The sequence below is a fragment of the Schizosaccharomyces osmophilus genome, chromosome 2 (assembly GCF_027921745.1).
Source record: "Schizosaccharomyces osmophilus chromosome 2, complete sequence".
Lineage (NCBI taxonomy): Eukaryota > Fungi > Ascomycota > Schizosaccharomycetes > Schizosaccharomycetales > Schizosaccharomycetaceae > Schizosaccharomyces > Schizosaccharomyces osmophilus.
In genome coordinates, this window is record NC_079239.1 from 2,079,354 (window position 1) to 2,095,820 (window position 16,467).

Consider the following 16,467-nt stretch of genomic DNA (forward strand, 5'->3'; position numbering starts at 1 on the left):
CTTACTATTACTACTTACTTTCTTTGAAATCTATGTCTACCAGATATTACATATCATCAAATTATCTGAATGGAATCTTTATGAACTTGAATTCAATATATATACTTTTTTTGACAAAATAGTCAAAGGCTGTTGCTTGCAAACCAAAAACAAATGCACATAGAGTACCAATGTAAGCGTCAATTATAAAGGTTGTTAGTTAATATACTTTAACACCTTCCATTGGGTACCATCCTCTCGTCCAACGAAATGTGTTGACAAAGAGTTCATAAAAAGGCATAAGCTCTACACAAAGTAGATAGCAAAGAAAGACGACATGCGCTTAACCGACCGTGACAATTACGTTTCCTTGGGAGCGGTGACTAGCCACGCGTTCGAAGGCATCAAGAGCATGGTCGAAACTGTAAACGCTATCAATAACGGTCTCTATTTTATTTGTAGCGATAAAACCAGAAAACGCTTTAATTGTTTCCGGCTTCGCTTGCTCAAGAAAATCATGGTAAGCATGGGAGCTACCGCCAAATAATTTAGGTCTTAGTTTGCGGGATATAACACTACCCATATATCCCAGAGAAATATCACTTGCGATACCGTAAAAAGCCCCTCCGTGCTTCAAAAATTTGGAGGCTGCGTTGTACAGACCATTGTCATTAATCAGGTCAAAAACGTAATCGTAGGGACCGGTCTCAGCCAGCCTGGCAACAACGTCGTCGACCTTGTAATCAATCGCATGAGTAGCTCCTAAAGACTTGCACAATTGTAAATTTGTTGTTGAGCTAATGCTGGTTACTTCCACGCCGAGGGCTTTTGCAATTTGAATAGCAAAAGTTCCGACACCACCACTACCTCCAAGAATGACTACCTTTTGTCCAGGTTTAACGTGCATGTGTTCGACCAAGCCCTCCCAAGCAGTGAGACCGGCAGTGCCAAAAGCGGCAGCATCATTGAAGCTAATGGAATCAGGTATAGTATGTAAACAATTAACACCAGTAAGAACTTGATTCGTGAGTGTTCCTCCTCTATTCTTTTGGAGGGCTAAGGACTGTTTCCCCCAAACACGATCGCCTACTTTCAAGCCGGTAACGCTGGTGCCTGTACTAACGACCTTTCCAGCAAAGTCGAAGCCAGGAATGACAGGCGGTTTTTGCATTGCCTTATGTACTAATTGGTATGTTCGCATAAGTTTGTAATCAACCGGATTAACGCTCACAGCCACGACATCGACAATAACATCGTCAGGTTTTAGATATTCATTTCTAAAACCGGGAAACCCATTGACAAGCCTAAGAACTTTCTGTGGTTCTCCGGGACTACTGTAGACCCAAGCTTTTCTTGTAAGGGTCTCTCCATATCTTTCACTAGCTAGGGATACTGGATAGATGGTCAGTTACAATAGTAAATAAGAGCTGGGGAACTTACTAGGATACATTATCAGTTTATATTTTCTATAAAGAATTTGGTTTGTATAGGAAGTTCATGTTCACTTAAATGTATCATGCTGCAGAATGATGAACTCATACTGATATATGATTGACGTCAAAAAGTCGCATCATTATACCCGGTTTGTTTATATTATATTTACCGCTTAAGTGGAATGTCAAAAGGCGGATCTTCATATAATGAGGATGTGTTTTGAGCGAGAATAAAAATTACGCTTATACGACTTTTTAATGAAGAAACAATTGCATTCTCAATATGATTGTTTGCTTTTATACGTGTGCCATGTCCATTTGTGTTGATTTGTATCCATATATATTACTTTATATAACATAATCCTAACCAGTATATTGTTGTATGAATTAATATAAACATAGAAAACGATGGATTTTTGTGGTAAGATCCATTGAATACAAATGGCTATTTTTCGAACAAGTGTTCTTTTCCTTTCTTTTTTGAATAGTAATATCAAAATAACTATTTCCAGAAAAAATCTTCAGTTAGCAAGAATTTGCTGGTAGAGTTAATAAACTGCTTAGTATCGCGAAACTGTTCTCAATTATGTATGTCTTTAAAAATTCAGTAACGAATTGAATACTATTCTTTCAGAATTTACCACAATATTCCACGCACTTTGTCAAATTGTACTGACTATTTTGCCGTGGCAATGTAATTGTAGATAATATAAAGCTGAACGCTCAAGTAACTTATATTACAAAAAGTAAACAAGAAATGGAATTTAGGAGGTAAGTAGACTAGACGCTTCCCAGAATGGATATCTTTCAAATAAAGCGTTCTTAGAGCATAAAATAGTGGATGGAGTCTATTATATCGCAAAGATGTGCAAATTACCAACTTACAATCGGAAGCTTGGAAGATGTGATGATGACTCTAGCTTTTCATTCTTTGTGGAACTAGTTGGGTCCCTTGATGTTAAGATTTGATTCAAATAGACACATAGACAACATGTTCTTATACAGTGCAACGTCTGTTTGTGAAAATACAGTATGAAAAAAAAAGTTGTTGGATAGCTGCATTCATGTAGCTGCTTGAAGAGATATGCAATCTCAACGTATTTACAGCCTGAATTATACAGAAGTATTTCCTAATTCATTGTTGAAGTTTACGTCTTCAATTATACTATATATGACTATCCTTCTTGAGCATACTTAAAGTAATCATATCAACATTGGTATTCATTTATGCAGTGCTATCATAATAATAAAAATCAAAACAATTTGTCGTCATATGCTCATAAAACAAAATAAGGAAAACGATAAAACACTTAATCCATCTTAACGATAATCTTTCCCTTAGCACGATGAGAAGTCAACCGATCAAAAGCAGCAAGGGCATGGTCGAAATTGTAAAGGCTATCAGTAACGGTTTTAATTCCGTTTTCGCTAACAAACTCGGCAAACTCTTTAATAGTTTTCGGTTCCGCCTTAAGCAAATAATTATGGTAAGCATGGGAGCTGCCACCCAAAACTTTGGGTCTCAATTTGCGTGATATAGCGCTACCCATATAACCCAGAGAAACATCACCTGCAATACCGTAAAAAGCGCCATCCGGCTTCAAAAATTTAGAGGATGCGTTGTACAGACCATTGTCATTAATCAAGTCAAAAACGTAATCGTAGGGACCGGTCTCACCTAACCTGGCAACGACGTCTTCGGACTTGTAATCAATCGTATGAGTAGCTCCTAAAGACTTGCACAATTGTAAATTTGTTGTTGAGCTAATGCTGGTCACTTCCACGCCGAGGGCTTTTGCAATTTGAATAGCAAAAGTTCCTACACCACCGCTACCTCCAAGGATGACTACCCTTTGTCCAGGCTTAACGTGCATGGCTTCGACCAAGCCCTCCCAAGCAGTGATGCCAGCGACGCCAAAGCCAGCAGCATCATTGAAGCTAATCGAGTCAGGAAGAGGATATACGCATTTGGTATCAGTAAGAATCCGAGTCGTGAGTGTTCCTCCTTGGGAACGGTAACGGGCTACGGCCTGTTTTCCCCAAACATGATCACCTACTTTCAAACCCCTAACGTCAGGACCCGTAGCCACGATCTTTCCTGCAAAGTCAAGGCCAGGAATGACAGGAAATTTAAACATAAGCTTGAGCAACATTTTATATGTTTGCATGAGCTTGTAATCAATGGGATTGATGCTCATAGCTACAACATCTACCAGAATGTCGTCAGGCTTAAAATCTTCGCTGGTTTCGCTTGGGAACTCTTTATCAAGTTTAAGGACATCTCGGACTGGTCCACTGGTGTTATAAACCCAAGCGGCTTTAGTGGCTGTCTTGTCAATTGACTCCATGTTTCCAATTATCAAGAAATTTAATTATTGCTAAACAAAAACGTTTACACTTGCTTTTGCTTTAGAAATATCACTAGGTAAATTATGGAGAAGAGAGGAGTTATAAAGAAAAAATACAAAGGTATGGTTCTAGGAAAAATAAAAAGTTGTCATCATCGCCTTAATTATTAGAGGTGAAGTAAGGCTGATATCACTGACACTTAAATACGGTAGGCAAAAAGAACAGGGTCAAAATTATGAGAATAATTAAACAAAATATAAATAAATAGACGGATAAATAGAACGAAAGAAGAATATGTAGGACGCAAAAGATTCAGCATAAAGTGCGCCACTTTTTTTTTGGCTTCAAAAGATTGTCTGGTAGAGATTAGAGAATATTGAAACTATAGCAACTCTTTCAAAAAGTAAAATAGTATCATTGCTAAAAGTATGGCAATTCGCACCAGTGACTTTAGTAGGTTAATGATTCACCACGATATATGCATTCAACCAAAAGAGGATTTTCATAATTTCTGGCTTTACCGATTCCTTTGATCAAACTCACGAGCAAGGTTTACATCCTTAGCAAACTGATTCCAAAGTTCTTGCTTCCGAGCGCTAGTGTATCCAGCAGCCCGTCCACTTGAGCTAATAGCCACAAATACACGAGAACCTCCAAAGGTCTCACTTTGCCAACCAAATTGAAATTCTTTTGGAAGCCGCTTGTTTCCAGTGGTAGCCTTGTACATCTCCTCCCAAATCCCTTTTCCGGATATGAAGAGGCCAACTCTTGGACGAAATTGACGAACCTTTTCTTCCAATATTAAAGCACCCTCGCGGAATTCTTCCTTGCTTAAATCTGCACCGCTAGCTGATGGTCGAGCACATATGTTTGTAATTCCTAAACCATGGGCTGGAAGATCTTGATCGTTCTCGTACGTAAATTCGATACCTTCTTCTAAAATACCGCTCTTGTTCATCATCTTCCAAAAGGAATTGCTCGGTGAAGCATACGCATGTCCTCGTAAAGAAGAAGTTAACCCAGGATTCAGGCCAACTAGAATAGCATAAGGATTTTCACATATATGATCGGGGACACCAGGCAAATTCTGGGGCAAAGTATCCTTTTGAACTTTTTTTGTATTCTTTCTGGTTGCCCCCTTCGTATGAGATTCTTTATCTAATTCCAAAGCATTCCGATCACACTTTCCCTTCTTCACTTGAAAAGTGGATTTTTGTAATTCATTCTTTTCGTCATTTGAAAGATCGGCATTGAGTTCCTCACACACATTTTCTTTTAGTTTTGATCCTTCAGGTACAGCGCTTTCTATAGGGTATCGAAACTTTTTCAAAGATTCTGCAAACGTCGATGTATTTGAACGCTTCCTCAGTTTTCTGATATTCGACTCTTCTATGCTGCCAGTTTCCACAGAATCATATCCTTCTCTTGATATCAATAGCTCTTTTTCATTATTTACTACTTCTTGATCTACTTTCATGGGAATTGCAGTCAAAACATTGTTCACGAAAACTACAAATTTACTATTATAAATATATTATCATATGGAGTATACATATAATCCGAATGCATATGTCAACAATTGGCAAAAACGGTGGTAAATGGTCGTTTTTGGTGTCTAAATCCAGTTAAAAATTCATTTTTCTTTTACATCAGGAGTTTCAAGAAAGAGGATCTTAAATAATTTCAAGAAAAGCCGTTTTATTAAGTAGATGGGTGATGGCATAAATGAACAGTTGTACATAACAAAAACGTAAAATAAAAGGTGTTACAAGGTAAAGAGCGTAGATGAATCCAGCGTAACTAATTGAACAAACCCAATTTTTTTTTTAAAAAAAAAACCAGTATCAGAAAACATCAAGTGCATGATATTTATCCAATAGCCATGCATTCAAACAACAAAGTACTTCACTGAAGGATCTCTTCGGTGATTTCTAATTTTTTCTGTAAAGCATTTTCCAAAAATAGATATATGAAGGTATCCTATCCCTTCAACTTCAGTTCCTTCAATTTGTACTGGTAAGCACCGGGTAGCATTGACATGATTTCAATAGTGCGTTCGTTAGGATGAATCTTGGAACGTTGAAATTCACAATAAGCACGAACTACTCGATCGTAAAGCTTTAATTGTAGTAAGGATAAGAGCCACCAATTCCATGTGTGTATAGTAAACCCATTTCTTTTCCGCGACAGGATATGTATTACTTGAAGCGCATGAGGAAAATCACCTATAGAAACGAAATACGAAAGCAGAACACTATAAAATTCAGTTCTCTGTTCCAAATATATTTTTCTTCTTAGCTTCAACAAACAAAAGGACTGAATCACTAATTCGTGACTCGTATATGGCAACTTCAGCACACCATTGAATAACACATGGTAGGATTTACAATGAAACGGCACCCTTTTCTCTGAATATGAGAGAGCTGCTGCCAGTATTTTGTAAACTTCCGTTGCATTGTTCAGCATATAACAAATGGCTACTGCCAATGCTGTACTAGCCGTGGGAGAAGCATCTAAGGACTTCGGGCGAATATCTAATACATACCGTGAAGGTTTGCGAGCCATCTTTAATATTTTCTGGTTCTTCAACAACAATAATGTATCACCAGAATAATAAGTGTGAAAAATGGACAGCACTTCATGAAATTGTCGAGCACCAGTAAGTGCTTTTAGTAACTGAGCTACAATAACTTCCATCAGATACTTTTGGGGTATTTTTGTAAAAAAGAAGATTGCCTTCTGGAATTCTTTTTCTTTTAGAAAAGAATGCATGCAAAACTTGTAAATGTACGGTAAGTACATTTCATAATGTTTTGCAAAATTGCTAGTCCAATATTTTATTGTGAGATGGATGGAGAGCGGGTCAACAGTTCTAGCAAAGCAGTTGTTAAACGCTGACAAAACGCGGTGGTCGTAGAGATACTGAGTATGATCACGGGCATTAAGTAGGTTCTGCATCTTTTTTATAAGTCCGTGTTTTGAATATAACTGGATAATAGAAACAAAAGAGTGCTTTGGTAATGGACCCACGCCAGCGTCGATCCATAATCTGCTTAATTGATTTGCCCAAAAGGTTTCATTACTAGAAGCCGCCATTTGAGAAAGAAAGTCAAAAACATGTTTAAGTTGTAAATCATAGGGAAAAGAAATTGGAACCATGTGTGTAGAATCTAGTTTCTTGGGAAAAATGGCTTTTTTTAATGTGTACAGCGTCTCCTGCGGAATCGGTAAATTCGGATGCTGCAAATGATAAAGCATCAAAGACTTGAAGTATAGTAATTTCAAACTATTTGATAACGACGAGTGGCACCAGCAACTACTTTTCATTATTGAATACATGCAAGCTGTATGTGGTGGATCCGAGGCCGTAAAGTTCTCTAAAAAACGATGTAAAATCATGTTAAGGAATTCATGTAAATTCTTCTCCCTGGCGATTTTTGTCCAAAGCCCGGTTACATAAGTCAAGGCCAAAGGACTGAGATTTTGGTAAACTCTGAAGCTTAATGTAGATGATTCTGTTATCAAGTCGGTCATGTATTTATAAACCCACTGTTGAAATTCTTTCTTTTCGTTTTTAGAAAATTGCCGCAGAGATGGGGCATGTAACACATAATAACTCAGAATTTCCATTTTTTGGACAAGCTCAGGCACATCCTCATGATTCGTTTTTTGGAAGAAAGGGTATTTTGAGAGGAAATGAGCAAGTCCGCTTGGCTCAAAGTGAGCTGAAGATCTAATATTCGTAGATTGTCCATCAGCTAGCGGTTTGGGAGTTTTTGTCAACAAAAGGTTGGGATGCATATCATTACTAGAAAATGGGAAAGGTGTGCTATGCCAATACTTGCTGTTAAGGTGGTATCTCCAAGAAACTGATACAGCTTGCTGGGAACGTACATGCCGAAACCATGCAGAAAGTACGGATGTTTGGTACCTTTGCATTTCTTTTTGAGGAACCCAGTATATCACTATCCCCAGGAATGGGGGGTTTTATGAGATGTGTGTTCCTATAGCAGAAGTTTGACTTGTGAAGCTAAAACACGACTAATAAAATTAAGAGAGGGGTATAGAATTTTATATCTGGAGAAAATCAATGTCGAAATCCGCCGAAAGCGCTTTGCTTTTTTCTCATGAGTATTAATGACACGAACATTCAAATTCCACTGTAAAAAATTGACAATTTATCTCATTCATGTCATTAACCCAGTAATGTCCCTAAAAAAGTATATTATATAAGGGATTAATGACTTTTTAAAAGGACTCTGGTTTCTGGTGTTAGGAAAGGATAACTCCATCAGAGACCTGTGCTTTCCTATACAGGTAACATTGTTTTTTCATTTGTTTATATCCTTTTTAGCAAAAAGATCACCATTTGGGAACATTTTTTATTCTTTTTATATAATTAAATAGATCAAGCTCTTCTCCTTCTTTCTTCTTACAGGAGTACTGGAACCTTGGTAAAGATGCCGAATTCGCAAATTGAAAGCACTTGAATTCAGTCAATTTAAAGAGTCTTTCGACTATGGTCTATTTTATTGTTTCTTTTCCATCTAATCTATTAAAACGATAATTTCTGCGTCTCAGGGCATGAAGGTATGGGCAAATTGATCGTTACCGGCATTCTCATGTCCTAACTGAATGCCTGAGGAAAGGACTTTGGAAGTTCTGCTATTGCTCTCCGCTCTCTTTCTTTTGTTTTTTGGTGATTTGGCATAGTTTGGCATCGCAGCGTCTAGTCACGGGTTAAGCTGAGTAGTTCATAAAACTGCTTCGGCATTTCGCCTTTCAATACTGTGGAGCGATAATACTCAATAAATGATTTACTCTAAGTTTTTTGCTTCACTTTTATCTCAAAGCTGTCATTTTTCCTCGTACTGAATAAAAGAGGCGATGATGAGAAGCGCACCTATTCGTATGTTCTTATGATTGAGCATCTCGCGATTGGGAAAACTAGGCAATGTCTAAATTTCAAATCCAATACAGCGTCCGACATACGAAAACAAAGCAGGCATTGCGATAAAATGATTTCTGCCGTTCAAAATTCCTATTTGGCCTTTGTTGTTTATCGAAGCAAAATTGAGTAACACCGTCACTCGACTACCCATCAACTTCATTCCTGGAATTCACTACCGCTATTTCATAAAGAAAACATTTGTTTTCTTAAAATCATTTTTAATCATCTTTTTGCTCGCATTATATTCACTGGTGTCAGTTGATGGTTTTCATCCAAATATCTCTACAAAAAGATTGATTCCATGTCTTTTGCTTAAAAACGGGTCCTTCTTGTTGACATAGTGTTTGTGCATCTGTTTTGTTTTCTTTAATATTTTATCCCCAAAAATTTCTTTGTATTCTCCTTTCTTTTTGTTAGCAGCATGTCAAAGCATCAAGCAAACTCCATTCTCCGCAACTTTGCAGCACAAGTGAAAAAACCATGGGTGGGAATGCCTTCTTGGTATAGTGCCGTCGCTAAGTATCCTCCGGCTAGTCAGTACTTGAAGCGAATTACTCCTCTTTACTCATCAAAAGTTCAAAATGTTAAGAATGGCAATAAGGAAATGTATCACCCACAATCCATCCAGTGGCCTGAAGACAAACTTCGCAAAAAATTCTATCAAGACCATCCTTGGGAATTGGCTCGACCTCAAATTATTGCTGAAAATGATGGCAATGACCATCTCTACTGTGATTGGAGTCAATTAGATCAACCCAGAAAAGCGCTTTCGGGTGAAAACGTCGTTCAGCGAACATTGTGGTTAACTCAAAATAAAAAGATGGACGTACAGAGTGCTTATGATGAAGCTAGACAAGAGTTTTACAAATTGAGAGCCAAGCAGGAGATTCAACAACGTATAGCTCATGATCAAGCACAAGCATTGGGTGCTGCCTTTACAAAATCAGATCTTGAACTCGGTCATGAACTTGATCAAGCAGTTCTTAACGACTGGTTTGAAAAAGCTTCTCAACGTTCTGAAGTTTTCCGATCAAAAAATACGGATCCTGTCATTGATGTTTCATCCAGCTCACCGGATGTACAGTCTAAACCATGATAAGTTGTTTAAAATATATTATCCCTGCTAATAACCATTTAATTATGACTCACTGATTGCAATCTATTCTAAAATATATCCTCGTCGTAAAATAAATCAAGAAGTCGCTTCTTTTAAGTTATATGACTCACAAATGTAATGAACATGAATAAGGTTGCAAACTGTCAAGGATTACATCGCATTGCCAAAATTATATAGATAGACTGCGCAATTTCCAAAGTCACATTACTAAACAAGTAACTTGCCTAGATTACTGTTGTTGGATTTGCTCCTTAGTAGCCATTAAGATTATGTATACAAAAAATGAAGAGATCTTTTTTTGTTCTTTAAGTAGCCTCAAGTCGCGGAATGACTTACTGCATCCTTACAGGTCAGCCAAGAGTAAAGTCGAAAATTGAAATCATAATTTTCATTTGCGTGATGTATATGATAGAAACCATTTATTACCTCCTTTTAGGACGTGGTTTCATTTCTTCGGGAGGGACAGGATGTAACATTATTTTGTTAGGATGTTGAGGGGTATGGAATGAATAGCCCTTGCTCCAGTCATAGCTGACGGCGTAGGCAAAGATATCACCAGTACGATTAAATGCGGTGCAAGCAATTGGACCACCAACATTAGGATAACTCTTTAAGCGTTGATGGCTGTCCTTGTCCCAAAAGCTAAAGGTACCATCTGATCCAGCTGTAGAAAATGTTCCGTATTGGGGGTGGAAAGCTAAAGAATTCACGCTATATACATCGGATGTTCCCGTTCCTTGTGTACGGTGGCATCTAAAACTAAAGTTATCTTTCTGAATCTTCTCGTCCAGGTTTTGAATTGCACATCTTCCTTCCACACTACCAATAGCATAACCATCTGCTTTGGCAAAGCATGCGATACTTCGAGTTTGAAACTTCAAGGGACTCATAGCAACCTTAAATATTTTTGTAGGTTCAGAAAGATTCACGACGCACACATTGCGCTCAGCGGTACCTATAACAAGCAAAGGATGGACAGAATCCATGGTATAGACTCGCTCAGGTAGATTGACGGTAGCAATAGGAGCTGGTTGACGAAGATCCCAATACTTGAGAGTTTTATCCCAGGAACCCGTAGCCAAAATAGGGGTACTGCCGATGCTTTCGACGAAACGGACACATCGAATAGAATCGTCATGAGCAGCAACCTGTTGATTTTGACCAGTTTGAATATCAAAAACCTTTGCTGACTTATCGGTACTACCAGAAGCCAATTTTGTTCCGTCACGCGACCAATGAACACTCAAAACGGGGCCTTGATGGTCATATAAGGCTTTTCCAACAGACTGCCCAGTCGATTGGACCTCATAAATGCGGACTTTACTATCCCTACTTGGTGTTAGAATGAAACTTTAGCTATAAACATTGCGAATATATTTGGAAAATGAGTGAAAGCACATAAAACCATCATAAACCACTGTAACACCTATTATAACGTGGTTATAAATAAAAATCACCAATTAATAAAATATTAACACGGTAGAAGGCATTGAAACCTTTAGGTTATAATTTACCAAGATCGTGTACAGTATATAGTCATGATGATATTTGTCTTTCCATACTGCATCTCTTCCTTAGACGAATAGGATAAAAGCAGCACACTGACATATATTAAAGAATAATTATACATACCAAGAAGAAGCAGCTAAATAATCGGCATGAGGTGAGAACGCCAAGTCTGATATCGAGTCTTCTGGGGGTTGTGGAACCTTTGTTCGTAAGCGATTTTTGATTCTACTTTGGATTTAAACATACCTCGACATCTGATTTTAAGTCTCCTGTTGCAGAAGAAACCGTTGTTGTAGCAGCTTGACCAAAAAGCGACATTTTATGATTTTGGCGGTTGGCAGAGTGTCTTCGTCGACCTGTTTCACCAACATATGAGAAATGTTTTAAACCGTGCCAAAGAAAACAGAACTTTCCTTTGGTTTTATTTGAAGTTTACAAAATTTTTTTCCAAAACTTTTTATTGCCATTCAGAATACTCAGCTGCTAAGAAAGCATCTTTGGCAGCATAGACCAGATTCTACTTATTTATAGAAAGTTGATTCTTACTTTTTTGTGTTCCTTAAGTTTATATTTTTTGATTGAAATACAACTTAATGAGCCTAAAATGGATTCCTGCGAGTTCCGGAGGAGATGAAACGCCAGACACGATCGCACAATGTGTCTTGGAAGCTTACAAACGTTTACCAGCGCATGGAAAACCGATTGTAAGGGCAAATGGAGTCCATGAATGGACAACTTTAGCTGGTGTTGTCCTGGAAGATACGAACGAAAGAAAATTCACTTGTATTGACTTATCGTATGTGAGTTACAAAATTAAACATTACTGACATTTTCCTAGAACTGGTGTGAAATGGTATACCTAAACTCCAAAAGGTTTCCGGAGAGTAGCACTATCCGGAAACTGTAAAAATCTCAGAAACATGCACTAACTACAATTTGCATCAGTATACCAATCTCCAAAATTGAGCCATACCAATTTGGTAGCATTCTACATGACTGCCACGCTGAGATATTGGCATTACGATGCTTTAATCGGTATGAATTGGCTTTGTTATATCGTGCTAACATTTTGTTCATCAAAGGGTTTTATTAGAACATTGTAAATTGTACAACGATGAACCAAGTAGAGCATGGCTCCTTGAAAAAAAAAACGAGGGGAAATTACGTTTACGTCGAAATTTAAAGCTCCATCTATATGTTTCAGAATGTCCCTGTGGTGATGCAAGTATGGAGCTATTAGCAAGCAGCTTAGAAAACAGTGAGCCTTGGAACCTGGCTTCATTAGCAGATCAGCCCATGCGCGGCCGGTCTGACTTTGGCCAGCTAAGTATAGTACGAACAAAACCTGGCCGCGCTGATTCTTCTTTCAGTTGGAGCAAAAGCTGTTCAGACAAGCTTTCATCTAAACAGTTTTTATCCGTTTTGAATGCGCAAACAAGCTTGCTTATTGAACCAATATACTTATCTTCTTTAGTGCTTCCCGAAAACGTAATAGTTCATACCTCGATAGAAAGAGCATTTGGGCCTTCCGGTCGATGTGTGGGACTCTTGAATCAAATGTTTGGGAATTACAAATTTCAGTCATTTCAAGTGTTAGCGACGAAAAAACGATATCCATTTTCGAAATTAGTAGAACCAGGTATCCGTACCGCGACCAGTACGAGCGTCGTAATATGGCTCGGAGACCAGTTGAATACAACTCAGGTTATCCATAATGGTATTCTAGCTGGTAAAAAGGCAAAAGATACTGAGCGCTCGCAAAGTATGATTTCCAAAAAGGCTATGATGCGCATTTTGCAAGATGTTGAGCATGCTAGTTTGGAGATAAAAAATTATGAGAGTTGGAAACAAACAAATATTGACCGGGAAGGGGCTAAAATATTGGTTCGGAATGTTTTGAAACCTTGGATTTGCAATGGAGGAGACGAGTTTGACTGGATTTCGTAAAGGTTCATTACAGACTAAGTATGCGCAAAATAAGCAGAATGTTCAGTACAATTTTTATTCTTTAAAGCACGTGAACAACAATTGTAAATTAGAAATCAACGAATACAATCGAAAGGTTGTGAAAAGAGCGTGAACATATTATATACAGATAGACCAAAAAGAATAATTAAAATAGGGATACCATCGAAAAAAGACACACGTATGAAAAGTATATAGGGGTGAGAGGAATGACGAAAAAAAGACTTACAAACATTTTGATGTTAGGGAACAAGCCTCAAAAGATATATTTACCTCAGCATTCCAAAGTCGGACAAATGTCTTTTTGGAGCATGCATTTGGACTGGTGTACTGTTGTAAAGGCTTTGATTTTTGTAAGATGCGTTTTCGAATGAGTTTTCGGGTGTGTTTGTAATAGAAATAGGTGTAGGAGGACCTGTAAAAGAATTGCTAGCTGGAGACTTTCTCGGGACTTTGTAAGCCTTCAAAGGAGTAGAATAGCTTTTAGAAAGAGACCGGGGACGAATCCTTTTGGGTGTGCGATCGTTAAGAAGGGACACGCTTCTGGTCAGTTTCCCATGGCGAGCCCAAAGCGAATGAGATGAAGATGATTTTGTAATAGGGTGATGAGGCATTTTCAAAGGAGATGGAGTCTGGTTATTAGCAACAAGATCATCCAAACCAGATGACTGAGGGGTAAAAAGATTGTGCATTTGAGCGTGCCTGGGGTTGGAGGGTGTTGACTTGGTAGGCGAGTCATCCGTGCAAAAGCTGTCTTCACAGAATTGAGGGGAGGGTGAACGAGTAAAAGGAATAGTTTTTTGTTTCCAAACGGAGGTGATACATGGTGTGTTTGGTAAATGATGTAGCTTGGTTTTCATGACAATAGGCAAATCACGCAAAGGAGAATAAAGTTGGTTGACTTCAACTTTATACATGGCCAATTGTAGTCGCAATCGAAGATGTTCGGCGCATGTTTTTATATTATGGAGTTGTGCAGGACGTTCAGCAGATCTGCTTATGTTTTCTTCGGTCTCGACGTCTTGGTCCGTATCTGCCTCGTGGGTAAAGAAAGGACGTTTTCTAGAGGGCACGGACTTTGTTTCTTCGCTTCCGTAATCTTTGAGTGCACATCGTGGACTCAAAGGAGATTTATGCTCTCCTAATGGTAATATGCCCTTATGTGGCCGAAAGGTACTAGAGGAAACTGATCCTGGGGCTGCGTTTTCCTTGCCTGGGGCTGTTTGCAAAGGCGTGACGGGAAGGTTGGCTTGTATATCATCCTCTTGAACATTGATTTCTCCTAAAGCCGCTCGGTTTTCCCCATCTGGTTGCCTGCGCGATGGCGTCGAAGGCTTCAAGAATGAGTCCATTCTGATTTGGTCCCTCCTTTATTTAGCTAAGCAAAGACAATGTTAATAACCAAGGAAATCCCCTTTGATTCTGTTACGAAAAGTACACACAATGCTGTTTCAACAAAATTCGCCCAAGATACAACGTTGAGAGTGTTCAGTTTATATATGAAGACGCAACGCGTCGCGCTTTAAGCGCGCTGCTCTTAGATTTGGCGTTCCGTGCGCGCGAGGCGACTGGTGAATGTTACCTATACACGAGGAACAAGTAGGTTTTCACAGCGCGCGCGTTTTCTGACGCGTAAACAAAACACCAAGAATTAAGAAAAAAAATAAAGACAAGAGCGTGTTTACGAAATCTCGCCAGTCAGCGACAAATACTTTTGGAGTCTGTGGTGCTCATCCGTTTGAGCCGTGAAATTGGACGGTAAATAGCAGTTTAATATAAAAGTGAGAATATAGAATCGTCCATTTGCTGGTCGTATTCACACAAGGAACGCCTTTAAAGCAGAGACCTGTTGTTGTTTGTTTGTACCGTAAGTTGTAAAAATCTCAAATAGAGGAAGAATCTTTGGATCTCTAGGTTGGGAAACATAATGCGTTTTTAGTTCCTTTTTACCAATTCATACGAAATCAATCAACGCCTTTCAAGACTCAGTGGCAGTTTCAATGCTTTCTATTACCTCTATTACCTCTAAAAGATTTATCTTAGGCAATGAACTAAGCAGAGTGGAAATAAAACTAGGTTTAAGGATAAACTTCAGGAATTGAAATCTCGTACTCAAATTATCCTGGGCGCCTTAAACTTGTTAAATTGTTATTTCCTTTCGATTGATTGTCCCATTTAAAAAATATTCTTCCGAGAAATTGTTTTTCCCATGTTGTGTCAATCTTGTGTACCTAATGTACGTGATATAATACAACAGAATCAACAAATGCAATGGCTCACAACACATGCTGCGTGGATTAGACCCATGATTGACTTGAACCCGAATATTATGTTTCACAGGCATTGCTTGCAATTCAAATGCCGGAGGTCAGTGAATTTTGTAGGAATGATACAATGGGTTTCGTACAAGTGCTGAGCTAACGCTGAAATGTATTTCGGTATCATCGGATTACAAGGAGTAAGTCCAAGGTCGAAAAAAGTACGAAAGCTCATTAGAGTTTTTTTGGAATCTGAATATTGATTCTACTTGGAAGGATATCTATTAGCAAAAGTCACATTCTCCCCCAAATCACATGTTTGTTGATTAAATTAGAGTAAGAAATTCTTTTTCTCGTTCTCTTGTTGACGATTCCTTTATTTGCAATCCATAAAGAATCTGATCTATATTCTCTACAAGTATCACCACATAGAAAACCAATGTTTCACATCAAAGATGATGCATCTCCTCAAAATTTCCAACATTCTTTGTTGTTTTCGTATTTTCAATTACACAATATTTGCCTTCTCATCTTTCTACACATTCTGACATTTTCTCTACGCAACAAGCAAGAAATCCATACGTGCTTATACTTCATTCAGAGCATTCGAGATTGCAGTCGTTCTTTTATGTTTATCTGAAAAAAAAAAAAGAAATTCTTTTGTTTCTACCATATATCATTATTTGTATTTCCAATGATTTATTTTTCAGTCGTTTGTTTACAAACATCACAAGGATTTTATGTCGTCAGTTCAATAGTAAACAAAAAAAATAGAGAAGAAAACAAAAGACGGATAGATGATGAAAAGACCAAGGTATGGAACATGAATGAAATCAGGCAAAGTATTTGACGTGTACGAGGAACGATTAAATAAATTTTGTACAATTATGATTAAGGCCACTTCCT

The 16,467-nt window shown here is 38.1% G+C and overlaps 8 protein-coding genes across 8 annotated transcripts; 2 read left to right on the top strand and 6 right to left on the bottom strand.

Moving 5' to 3' along the window:
* Nucleotides 1-322: 322 nt before the first annotated feature.
* On the bottom strand, nucleotides 323-1,429 carry SOMG_03439 (trans-2-enoyl-CoA reductase; the record flags this gene model as incomplete). Its single annotated transcript, XM_056182229.1, has 2 exons — nucleotides 323-1,371; nucleotides 1,420-1,429. The coding sequence occupies 2 exons, from the start codon at nucleotides 1,427-1,429 to the stop codon at nucleotides 323-325; spliced, it is 1,059 nt and encodes a 352-aa protein (XP_056038125.1).
* Nucleotides 1,430-2,722: 1,293 nt separating this feature from the next.
* SOMG_03440 (mitochondrial CH-OH group oxidoreductase) lies at nucleotides 2,723-3,760 on the bottom strand (the record flags this gene model as incomplete). Its single annotated transcript, XM_056182230.1, has 1 exon — nucleotides 2,723-3,760. The coding sequence occupies one exon, from the start codon at nucleotides 3,758-3,760 to the stop codon at nucleotides 2,723-2,725; it is 1,038 nt and encodes a 345-aa protein (XP_056037648.1).
* Nucleotides 3,761-4,278: 518 nt separating this feature from the next.
* thp1 (uracil DNA N-glycosylase Thp1) lies at nucleotides 4,279-5,238 on the bottom strand (the record flags this gene model as incomplete). Its single annotated transcript, XM_056182231.1, has 1 exon — nucleotides 4,279-5,238. One exon carries the CDS (start codon nucleotides 5,236-5,238, stop codon nucleotides 4,279-4,281), a length of 960 nt encoding a protein of 319 aa, XP_056038409.1.
* A 503-nt stretch (nucleotides 5,239-5,741) lies between these two features.
* On the bottom strand, nucleotides 5,742-7,700 carry ppr7 (mitochondrial PPR repeat protein Ppr7; the record flags this gene model as incomplete). Its single annotated transcript, XM_056182232.1, has 1 exon — nucleotides 5,742-7,700. One exon carries the CDS (start codon nucleotides 7,698-7,700, stop codon nucleotides 5,742-5,744), a length of 1,959 nt encoding a protein of 652 aa, XP_056037895.1.
* Nucleotides 7,701-9,133: 1,433 nt separating this feature from the next.
* On the top strand, nucleotides 9,134-9,808 carry rsm25 (mitochondrial ribosomal protein subunit S23; the record flags this gene model as incomplete). The annotated part of the gene is made up of 1 exon (XM_056182233.1): nucleotides 9,134-9,808. One exon carries the CDS (start codon nucleotides 9,134-9,136, stop codon nucleotides 9,806-9,808), a length of 675 nt encoding a protein of 224 aa, XP_056038423.1.
* Nucleotides 9,809-10,251: 443 nt separating this feature from the next.
* Nucleotides 10,252-11,656, bottom strand: rae1 (RNA export factor, nucleoporin Rae1; the record flags this gene model as incomplete). Its single annotated transcript, XM_056182234.1, has 3 exons — nucleotides 10,252-11,158; nucleotides 11,462-11,538; nucleotides 11,585-11,656. The coding sequence occupies 3 exons, from the start codon at nucleotides 11,654-11,656 to the stop codon at nucleotides 10,252-10,254; spliced, it is 1,056 nt and encodes a 351-aa protein (XP_056037645.1).
* Nucleotides 11,657-11,931: 275 nt separating this feature from the next.
* On the top strand, nucleotides 11,932-13,285 carry tad1 (tRNA specific adenosine-37 deaminase Tad1; the record flags this gene model as incomplete). Its single annotated transcript, XM_056182235.1, has 3 exons — nucleotides 11,932-12,134; nucleotides 12,284-12,373; nucleotides 12,421-13,285. The coding sequence occupies 3 exons, from the start codon at nucleotides 11,932-11,934 to the stop codon at nucleotides 13,283-13,285; spliced, it is 1,158 nt and encodes a 385-aa protein (XP_056037646.1).
* A 287-nt stretch (nucleotides 13,286-13,572) lies between these two features.
* nrm1 (MBF complex corepressor Nrm1) lies at nucleotides 13,573-14,655 on the bottom strand (the record flags this gene model as incomplete). The annotated part of the gene is made up of 1 exon (XM_056182236.1): nucleotides 13,573-14,655. One exon carries the CDS (start codon nucleotides 14,653-14,655, stop codon nucleotides 13,573-13,575), a length of 1,083 nt encoding a protein of 360 aa, XP_056037647.1.
* Nucleotides 14,656-16,467: the final 1,812 nt, after the last annotated feature.